Here is a 10,787-nt window from a genome sequence, read left to right on the forward strand (position 1 = left end):
CAGCCCCCAGCCCTCCTCCCTCAGACCCAGGAGCCCAGGCCCCCAGCCCTCCTCCCTCAGCATCAGAGCCCAGCCCCCAGCCCCTCCTCCCTCAGACCCAGGAGCCCAGTCCCCCAGCCCCTCCTCCCTCAGACCCAGTACCCAGGCCCCCAGCCTTCCTCCCTCAGACCCAGGAGCCCAGCCACTCCTCCCTCAGGCCCAGGAGCCCAGGCCCCCAGCCCTCCTCCCTCAGACCCAGGAGCCCAGCCACTCCTTCCTCAGACCCAGGAGCCCAGGCCCCCAGCCCCTCCCTAAACTGCCACGTCTATGAGGAGAAGCCTTGTCTATTTTAAAAAATATATATATTTTTATTGATTTCAGAGAGGAAGGGAGAGGAAGAGAGATAGACACATCAGTGATGACAGGGAATCATTGATTGGCTGCCCCCTGCACTCCCCCTACTGGGGACTGAGCCCACAACATGGGCATGTGCCCTTGACCAGAATCAGACCTGGGACCCTTCAGCCCGAAGGCCGACGCTCTATGCCCTGAGCCACACCGGCCAGGGCAGCCTGGTCTGTCCTTCCATCACCTGATGGCCAGTATCAGTGCCGAAGCCGGTTGCCACGGGATCCATTTTTGTTGATTTATTTGAGGATCCACGTGTGTGGTGCAGGGCAATCCCAGGCCGCTTGGAAAACCAGGAATGTGGTCTGGCTGTCCTCTCCTGCCCTCTCCCGCCCCCCCCCCCCCTCACGCCCAGCCCCAGAGCCGGACGGAGGACGGACACGGGGACACAGGCAAGGCTGACAAGTCTCTGCTCTTTATTTGAATCCGTGGGTGCAGAGCAGCTGCAGGAGGGGAGACAGCTGCTTAGGCCTGGGACATCTGGGGGACCCCGCAGAGCACCGGGGACCCCCACGGAGCCCCCGAGGCTCAGGGCCGGTCTCTGGGCTGCGTTTCCAGTGTCGGGAGTGGAGAGTGGGACTCTGAGCGAACCATCTAGAATTCCAGGGGCAGACTATAGGATCTCAGAAACGGAATCTGAGATTCCAGCCACGTCTCTGGGGGCTGAGCGAGCGTGTGGAGGGTGCAGCTCCAGGACCCGGCTTTGGAAGTGAGAGGTGGGGAGGGGGTCCCTGAGGGTCCCCTCAGACTCTCTGGTTTGGGCGGCTCTGACTCCCTGTGGGCGGAGCGGAAGCCTCGAGTGAAGAAGCCGGGGACTCTGAGGGCAGTTGGAGGGGTTCAGGGGGGGGTTGACCTTGGAGGGGCTGGGTCAGGCCCTCCGAGGGCGGGTTTGTTGCCTCTGGGGGCGGGACGAGGACATCAGGAGGCGGAGCCATGGCTTCAGGGAATGGAGCCAGGGCTTCAGGAGGCGGGGCCAGGGCATCAGTGGGCGGAGCCATGGCTTCAGTGGGCGGAGCCATGTCTTCAGGAGGCGGAGCCATGTCTTCAGGAGGTGGAGCCATGTCTTCAGGAGGCGGAGCCATGGCTTCAGGAGGTGGAGCCATGTCTTCAGGAGGCGGAGCCAGGGCTTCAGGAGGCGGGGCCAGGGCATCAGGGGGCGGGTTCATGGCATCAGGGGACGGGTTCATGGCATCAGGGGACAGGGCCAGGGCGTCAGGGGGCGGAGTCCCGGATTCCACATCCAGGTCTCCTGGAGCTGAGTCCCCGGACTTGCAGAAGCGCGCGAAGGTCTCAGAGGGCCCGGCCCCGGGCTGGGGGGCGAATCCAGCTGCCTGAGCCAGTTCCCCGACCCGGTCGGAGAATGCCTGCAGCTGCTCTGGCCGCACGTCCACCAGGTACCTGAGATGGACAAGCCCCGTGGTAGCGGATCCGGCTCTCCGTCCCCAGCCTGGTGCCCTGCCCTGCGCTCCCGGGACTCACCGGGCTAACTCCACCACCAGGCGTCCCCCAGGGGCCACGCAGGCCCCCAGCTCAGGGCTGAGAAGATGCACCATCCTGCAGAGAGAGAACGGGAGGTGGGGGTCCCGAGGGAGGAGGCTGGGGGCCTGGGTCTGAGGGAGGAGGGCTGGGGGCCTGGGTCTGAGGGAGGAGGGCTGGGGGCCTGGGCTCCTGGGTCTGAGGGAGGAGGGCTGGGGGCCTGGACTCCTAGGTCTGAGGGAGGAGGCTGGGGGCCTGGCTCCTGGGTCTGAGGGAGGAGGGCTGGGGGCCTGGGTCCCGAGGGAGGAGGCTGGGGGCCTGGCTCCTGGGTCTGAGGGAGGAGGGCTGGGGGCCTGGGTCTGAGGGAGGAGGGCTGGGGGCCTGGCTCCAGGGTTTGAGGGAGGAGAAGGCTGGGGGCCTGGCTCCTGGGTCTGAGGGAGGAGGGCTGGGGGCCTGGGTCTGAGGGAAGAGGGCTGGGGGCCTGGGCTCCTGGGTCTGAGGCAGGAGGCTGGGGGCCTGGGCTCCTGGGTCTGAGGGGGGAGGGCTGGGGGCCTGGCTCCTGGGTCTGAGGGAGGAGGGCTGGGGGCCTGGGTCTGAGGGAGGAGGGCTGGGGGCCTGGGCTCCTGGGTCTGAGGGAGGAGGCTGGGGGCCTGGGTCTGAGGGAGGAGGCTGGGGGCCTGGGTCTGATGGCGGAGGCTGGGGGCCTGGCTCCTGAGTCTGAGGGAGGAGGCTGGGGGCCTGGCTCCTGGGTCTGAGGGAGGAGGGCTGGGCTCCTGGGTCTGAGGGAGGAGGGCTGGGGGCCTGGGCTCCTGGGTCTGAGGGAGGAGGCTGGGGGCCTGGGCTCCTGGGTCTGAGGGAGGAGGCTGGGGGCCTGGCTCCTGGGTCTGAGGGAGGAGGCTGGGGGCCTGGCTCCTGGGTCTGAGGGAGGAGGCTGGGGGCCTGGCTCCTGGGTCTGAGGGAGGAGGCTGGGGGCCTGGCTCCTGGGTCTGAGGGAGGAGGCTGGGGGCCTGGGTCTGAGGGAGGAGGCTGGGGGCCTGGGTCTGAGGGAGGAGGGAGGGAGAGGGAAGCGGGGACCCCAGGCCCTCTTACCCACAGGCCAGGTAGAGGAGCGGGAACCGGCCCTTGTAGCAGCGCTTGTGGTGGAGGGTCTGGTCAGAGCCGAGGGGCAGGAAGTGGAGGGTGAAGGGCGCCGGGCCAGGGGCTGGGGGGGGGAGCAGCACCGTTAGTGGGGGGCACACAAGGCTGGGGGGTGGCACCCCGTGGCCCTCTGGAAGCCCTTTCTCAGCCTTCCTCTCCCGTGGACTCCTGGGAGGTCTCGGGATGGACGCTCGGCCTGGTAGGCAGAAACCCACTTTACAGACCAGGCCACTGAGGCCGAGAGGGAAAGACAGCGGTCCGCGGCCGGACAGCGCACGGGCAGGGCTCGGTTGGGGGTGGTTGGGAGGCGCATGGGCAGACGTGGGCAGAGGGGAGTCTCGCCAAAGGGGACCAGGGGTCCAGCAGCGTTCTAGAACGTTCTCAGCTCTCAGCCTCAGACTGGGCAGTAGGGTCAGAATTCTGGCATTGGAATTGGGGTGCTAAGGACAAGGAGAGATCCAGAGAGAGGAGAGGGAGGGAGTACGGGCGTCAGGAAGGCCGTCCCCGGAGCCGGGCACCGGGCACCGGATCGGTGCGCGCTGGTGCTGGAAACCCCTGGAGCCCGCAGCCCGGGGCGCCGTCTGGGTCCCTCTCTCCCCAGAAGGTGATGACGCGTCCACGTTGCCACCCGAGCCCGCCGCCCATCTCCAGGGGGAGAGCCTGGTCCCGCGCCTACCAGGCTCCGCGGTTCCGTTCGCGGTGCCCGGCACCTCCTGAGGGTCTTTCTGGGCGGCGCGCGGGGGCCCCCAGGCGGCCAGTGCGCGGAACAGCTCCGTCACGTTGTGCTGCGTGATGTCGCCCGCGGTCTGGGGGTGGGGGGAAGGGGCGTGGCCAGGGGCTGGGTGAGGGCCTGGGAGGCGGGGGCTTGTACGGCACCCCTCCCACTCCTTATCCCGCACCCCCCACCCCCCACCCCCCGAGTCCCCAGAGCTGGCATCTGAGCAGAGAGCTCGGATCCCGGGACTGGTTTTAGGAAATGGAGAGGATGGAGCCCAGAACTCTACGGGTGGGGCCTGTCGTGCAGATGGGCGGGGCCTGGAGCACAGGGGCGGGGCTTGTTGCAGGGGGCGGGACCTGCCGTGCAGAGGGGCGGGGCCGGAGCACAGGGGCGGGGTTTGTGTGCAGGGACGGGGCCTGGAGCACAGGGGCGGGGCTTGTTGCAGGGGGCGGGGCCTGTCGTGCAGAGGGGCGGGGCCGGAGCACAGGGGTGGGGTTTGTGTGCAGGGGGTGGTGCCTGTTATACAGATGGGCGGTGCCTGGAGTGCATGGGTAGGGCCTATAGTACAGGGCCGGGACCTGTTGCACATATGGGCGGGGTCTGGAGCGCAGGGGCGGGGCCTGGAGCACAGGGGCGGGGCTTGTGTGCAGGGACGGGGTCTGGAGTACAGGGCAGGGCCTTGTGTGCAGGGGGCGGGGCCTGTCTGCAGGGGCGGGGCCTGGAGCACAGGGGCGGGGCTTGGTGCAGGGGGCGGGGCCTGGCCGCCCACCCCGGTGCCGCTCACCTTGACCGGCTGCCCGTTGTTGGTCCGCAGGAGGCTCTGGTCCTCCGTCTCGATGCCGAAGGCCACGAAGGGCCCCGTGGCGATGTCCCCCCAGTACCCTCGCGCGGCCACGCGCTCCCCGCGCTGGGAAAGCAGGGAGCGAGGGGCGGCGGGGTCGATGACAGGGACCTGGGCTCCTGGGCTCCCCCCACACCCCCCAGAGGAGCGGGCCGGGCGGCGGGGACACGCACGTGGCTCAGCAGGCGGCCGGACGCCAGGGTGCGGTTGGGCACCTGGTAGGCGCTGGCGTCCCGGAGCTCAAAGGCGACGCCCGTGTCCCGCCAGCGCCTGAACTCCGCGGTGTGGATGACGCGGGCCTGGGGCGCGGGAGAGGGGCCCGGTGAGGCCCGGGGCCCCGCCGCCTCCTCCGCCTGAGCCCGCCCCGCCCCGCCGGCCGCTCACCCCGCGGTCGTGCAGCTTCATGTGCAGGTCCCAGTCGCTGACCCCGCGCCGGGCGTCGTAGCGGGAGCCCAGGTAGTGGCGCAGCCGCAGGTCCCAGAGGCGGCGCATCGGGAAGGCGGCGGGGCCCTGCTCCCCGCCCGCCCAGAAGCGGAGCACGGCCTCCAGCGCGTCCCGCTCCCGGAACTGCGCACCGGCCGGGGGTGCAGAGGGGGATGGGAGAGCGATTTGGGGGGGGCTGACTCCCCCTTCCGCCCCAGGGAATGGTCACCATCCTGCCTTTTCTCTGGCCCGGCCGGTGGGGCTCAGTGGTTAGAGCGTTGGCCCCGCACACGGAAGGGTCGCAGGTTCGATTCCCAGTCAAGGGCACCTACATGGGTTGCAGGTTCGATTCCCCCCCCCCCCGGGCATGTGCGGGAGGCAGCCAGTGGATGTGTCTTCTCACACCCATGTTTCTCTCTCTCTGTCTCCCTCCTCCCTTCCCTCCTTCTCACTCTAAAAAAAAAAAAAAATCTGAAACACGGCCGCGTGGCGCAGTGGTTGATCATGGACCTGTGAACCAGGAGGTCAAGGTTTGATGCTTGAGTTGCGGGCTTGACCCCCAGTGGGAAGAAGTGGGGGGTACAGGGGACAGCCGATCCATGATTCTCTCCCATTATTGCTCTCTCTCTTCCTTCCTCTCTGAAATAAATTAATATATATATATATATATATATATATATATATATATATATATATATATATATATCTCCTGCCCTAACCGGTTTGGCTCAGTGGACAGAGCGTCTGCCTGCAGACTGAAAGGTCCCAGGTTCGATTCCGGTCAAGGGCACGTACCTTGGTTGAGGGCACATCCCAAGTGAGGGGTTTTCAGGAGGCAGCTGATGGTTGTTTCTAACTTCTCTCCCTTACTCTTCCTCTCTGTAAAAAAAACAATAAAATATATATTTTAAAAAACGCCCTCGCTGGTTTGGCTCAGTGGATAGAGCATCGGCCTACAGACTGAAGGGTGCTGGGTTCGATTCCAGTCAAGGGCATATGTCCAGGCTGCAGGCCGATGGGGGGCATGCAGGAGGCAGACAAAGATTCTCTCTCATCGTTGATGTTTCTATCTCTCTCTCCCTCTCCCTTTCCTCTTTGAAGTCAATAAAAAATATATTTTAAAAAATATATTAAAATATAAAAATCAATGGGAAAAAAATATCCTCAGGTGAGGGTTAACGCAAAGAGAAAAAAAAAAAAAAACACACAAAAGCAACGGAGGCTCAGAAAGCAGAAGCCACCCCCTAGACCAAAGCCCACCTGGGGAGCTGGGGTTCAGACTCCCGGGACTCCAGCTCCATTCTCCCCGCCGCCCAGCGCCCAGGGGTGAGGGGTGAGGGGTGAGGGGTGGGGGGTGGGGGGGTGAGAGGTGAAGGATGAGGGGTGGGGGGAGAGGAGAGAGGGGTGAGGGGTGAGGGGGGAAGGATGAGGGGTGGGGGGAAAGGAGAGATGGGTGAGGGGTGAGGGGTGAGGGGTGGGGGGTGAGGGGTGGGGGGAGAGGGGTGAGGGGTGGGGGGTGGGAGGGTGAGAGGTGAAGGGTGAGGGGTGGGGGGAGAGGAGAGAGGGGTGAGGGGTGAGGGGTGAGGGGGGAAGGATGAGGGGTGGGGGGAGAGGAGAGAGGGGTGAGGGGTGAGGGGTGAGGGGTGAGGGGTGACGGGTGACGGGTGACGGGGGCGGCGGAGGCACCTTCAGGGCGCGCAGGCTCAGCCAGGGCAGCTGCTCCGCCAGGCGGTCGGGCTCGGGCACCAGGCGGGCCAGGCGGTCGGCCTGGGCGCGCACAAAGGCGGCCACCGGGGGGCGCAGCAGCGCGTTCCCCCACACCTCCAGGAAGGCCTCGCTCCGCTCTGCCGGGCGGGGGAGAGGGATGGGGGAGCGGGGAGTGGGCCCATCGCCTGCTGACAGAATGGCGCCTTCTGTATGGCACAGGCTTTCTTTACAGAGTCTTACCAGGAGTCAGACAAGCACCATAAACCCGGCAAATCCGCCCACCCCATAGCTACAGGGCAGAGGACCTACACGCCCCTAACTACCCTCCCTAGCCCTCTGCCCCTCCCGATAACCCCGATCCCGAGTGTCATGTTCACATTCCCTTTGTCTTAAAAAAGGAAAGGCTAGCCCTAACCGGTGTGGCTCAGTGGTAGAGCGTCTGCCTGCGGACTGAAGGGTCCCGGGTTCGATTCCGGTCAAGGGCATGTACCTTGGTTGCGGGCACATCCCCGGTAGTGGGTGCAGGAGGCAGCTGGTCGATGTTTCTCTCGTCATCTCCCTGCAGGGAAGGGGAAGGGATGGGGGCTTTCCACGCTGGTCCCTGCAACTGACCTTGCAGCCCCATCTTCTCCGGATCCTCCAGGGCCAGGCTGAAGAACAGCATGTGTCGGGCCACCGCTTCCAGATTATTCTCCAGCAGGTAGAACTGGGAGGACGGACGGGCGGGCAGAGTGGCTCTGAGACCGGCGTCTCTGACTCCCAGGAGACTTGGGGGAGTGGAAGACCAGGGGCCCCTTCTTCTACAGGACTCAGGAGTCCTGTACACTAACACCCCCCCCACACACACACTTCAAACACCAGGGGCTGGCCCCTCAGGACCCTGCTCCCCAGCACGACTCGGGAGGCCCCGCTCTTAGGCCTCCTTCTCCCGCTGGAACCCAGGAACCCCCAACTTCTGTCCCCAGGAGCATGTATTGGGGCCCCAGCCTCCACCTCCCTCAGACCCAGGGGTCAGGCCCCCAGCTTCCCTCTCCCCCAGGGACTTGGGAACCTGAACTTTTTTATATAAAAAAGTCTTTATTGTTCAGATTATTACAGATGTTCCTCTTCCCCGTCCCCCATAGCTCCCCTCCACCCAGTTCCCACCCCACTCCAGGCCTCCCCCCACCCCCACTGACCTCATCCATAGGTGTAAGCTCTGTGTCCACTCTCTTCCTACATCCCCGACACTCCCTCCCCCCCGAGAGTTGTCAGTCTGCTCGCCTTCCCTGCCCCTGACTCTGTCACATTCACCAGTTTGTTCTGTTCATCAGACTTTTTTATTCATTTTATTTTTAGATTCACTTGTTGGTAGGGGATTCTGAACTCTTATTTTAAAAAATTTATTTAGCCCTGGCCGGTTTGGCTCAGTGGATAGAGCGTCGGCCTGCAGACTCCAGGGTCCGAGATTCGATTGCGGTCAAGGGCATGTACCTTGGTTGCGAACACATCCCCAGTGGGGGTGCAGGAGGCAGCTGATTGATGTTTCTCTCTTATTGAAGTTTCTAACTCTCTATCCCTCTCCCTTCCTCTCTGTAAAAAATCAATAAAATATATCAATGATGAGAGAGAATCATGGATCGGCTGTCTCCTGCACGCCCCCCAGTGGGGATGGAGCTCACAACCCAGGCATGTGCACTTGACCGGGAATCGAATCATGACCTCCCTGGATCCGATGCTCAACTACTGGACTGGATGGAGCCACACCGACTGGGCGGGACTCTTCATCCTCCTCCTTTCTTTCTTTCTTTTTTTTTTTTTTTTTTAAATATATTTTATTGATTTTACACAGAGAGGAATTGAGAGGGACAGAGAGTTAGAAACATCAATGAGAGAGAAACATCGACCAGCTGCCTCCTGCACACCCCCAACTGGGGATGTACCCGCAACCAAGGTCCATGCCCTTGACGGGAATCGAACCCACCCGGGACCTTTCAGTCCGCAGGCCGACGCTCTATCCACTGAGCCAAATCGGTCCCGGCCCTCCTCCTTTCTTACCCCCCGCATCCCAACTCACGTGAAACCTCCTGCGTGGCCAGCGCGCGGCTCGGGCCAGGGTTTGAAGCAGGTGGCGCCCGTCCACCGAACCCAGCAGCAGCACATCCAGCTCGGGGGTCCCGGGCTCTGGACTGGCCTGCGGGTCCGGGTCCACGGGAGGACCTAGCGAGGCGACAACGGGCTACGGTCCGTGGTCTGAAAAGCGCCATCTGCAGCCTCCCTTCGCACGGTGACTACAACTCCCAGCAGAACTTGCACTACCCCAGCGTAGGTTCTCAAAGGAGCTGTGCCTCTAAGCATTCTGGGACTCGTAGTCCTCAGAGAGAGCGAGGCCACCTGTGGCTGCCCCCCCGCCGTTGGAACCTCTGAGGACGTTACTGCACGATCTGGGACGGCGGCCGCGGTGGCAGATGTGGTCCTGGGGGGGTTTTGCGGTGGGGGTTGCGGGGAGGGGGACTCACTCTCAGCCTGCAGGTCCAGCGCGGGGGACAGGCCCCACCAGGACACGGAGCCGAAGCCCGTGCCGGAGCCCACCGGGGTGGTCATCGCCCTGCGGGACAGACATCAGGAAACCCCCAAACATCGTCTCTGCGCCGCCCACCCATCCTCCCCTCACCGCCCCTGATTTCTCGCCCTTTCCGCCAGGTGAGACCCCCCCACCCTCACCTTTATCTGCTCAAATATCCCAGGACTTCTCTCCTCCCTCCCTCCTGGGGGCAGCCCCGCGGTCCCCCTCCTGTCACACAACTGCTGCCCACAGCCCCGCCCCTTTGGGTCAATCAACCAATGAGAACATGCGAGATGGCACCGCCCCCACCAATTCACCAATGCGAGCGGGTGGGAACCGCCCACTTCAAACTTTGCACCAATAGGAGCGTGGCTCTGCTCGTCCATGTCCATGCCGGAAAGGAGGGCGTGGGGACGCGGTTGTCATGGCGACGATGGTGCTGGAAGAGGCTGGGGCGGAGCCTGGGGAAGTCCAAGCTTCTGGGCTGGATGGAGCCTGAGCTGATTCACAATTTGAAAGAACCGGACGGAATCGTGATGAATTCAAACTAAACCGAGGTGGCGTAGGCCTCAAACTACACAGGTGTGTGTCCCCTTCCACCCTCACACCCGGACTACCACACCCCGCTTCTCACCTGGCAGGAAACTCAGGGTCACCCCAGCCAATACTCACCCTGGTTGTATATTTTCTTTTCTTTTTTTTTTCTTTTTTTTTTTAAAATATATTTTATTGATTTTTCACAGAGAGGAAGAGAGAAGGATAGAGAGTTAGAAACATCGATGAGAGAGAATCATCGATCAGCTGCCTCTTGCACACCCCCTACTGGGGATGTGCCCGCAACCAAGGTACATGCCCTTGACCGGAATCGAACCCGGGACCTTTTAGTCCGCAGGCCGACGCTCTATCCACTGAGCCAAACCGGTCCCGGCTTCTTTTCTTTTTTTAAAGATATATTTTATTGATTTTTTACAGAGAGGAAGGGAGAGGGAGAGAGAGTTAGAAACACCGATGAGAGAGAAACATGGATCAACTGCCCCCTGCACACCCCCACTGGGAATGTGCATGCAACCAAGGTACATGCCCTTGACTGGAACTGAACCCCAGACCCTTGAATCCACAAGCCGACACTCCATCCACTGAGCCAAACCGGTTAGGGATGCATCACATTTTTAAACATTGCATTAAAGTACTTTCTAGCTTGATGACTGAGCATTTTGTTTTGAGGGGTTCTATTTGTTATTTGTTTGGCTTTGCCTTCAATTTCTGGATCCTTGTCCTGACCGTGGGGAATATTACACGTTGGCTGGCGCGCTAGCAGAAATCTCAACTCCGTATTCAGTGACCTCACATTGGGGGCGTGAAGTCAGCCGCAGAGGAGCGGGAGTATTTACACCACGGGAATGGGTGAACCACACACCAGGGCTTCAGACTGTTGGTAACAGCACATGGTGGGAAGCACCCACGTCCTCTGCCTCCAGGGCTGGCTGTGTTCTTTGCTTTGTTCCTGCGGACATCTTTCCTCCTTCTCCCCCCGGAGAAATCCAGCTCATCCT

General features: G+C 62.6%; 1 protein-coding gene across 1 annotated transcript; it reads right to left on the reverse strand.

Annotated features, from left to right (window-relative positions):
• Window positions 1-469: 469 nt before the first annotated feature.
• On the reverse strand, window positions 470-9,490 carry DNAAF3 (dynein axonemal assembly factor 3). Its single transcript, XM_045579730.1, is given in 14 exon segments — window positions 470-1,150; window positions 1,152-1,325; window positions 1,599-1,785; window positions 1,867-1,941; window positions 2,953-3,064; window positions 3,677-3,806; window positions 4,503-4,625; window positions 4,733-4,858; window positions 4,944-5,126; window positions 6,669-6,826; window positions 7,302-7,395; window positions 8,746-8,888; window positions 9,188-9,276; window positions 9,393-9,490. Coding segments are annotated over 13 exon segments (1,740 nt in total). The 5' UTR covers window positions 9,273-9,276; window positions 9,393-9,490; the 3' UTR covers window positions 470-1,000.
• Window positions 9,491-10,787: the final 1,297 nt, after the last annotated feature.

This window comes from Pipistrellus kuhlii, unplaced genomic scaffold (genome assembly GCF_014108245.1).
Source record: "Pipistrellus kuhlii isolate mPipKuh1 unplaced genomic scaffold, mPipKuh1.p scaffold_m20_p_111, whole genome shotgun sequence".
Classification (NCBI taxonomy): domain Eukaryota; kingdom Metazoa; phylum Chordata; class Mammalia; order Chiroptera; family Vespertilionidae; genus Pipistrellus; species Pipistrellus kuhlii.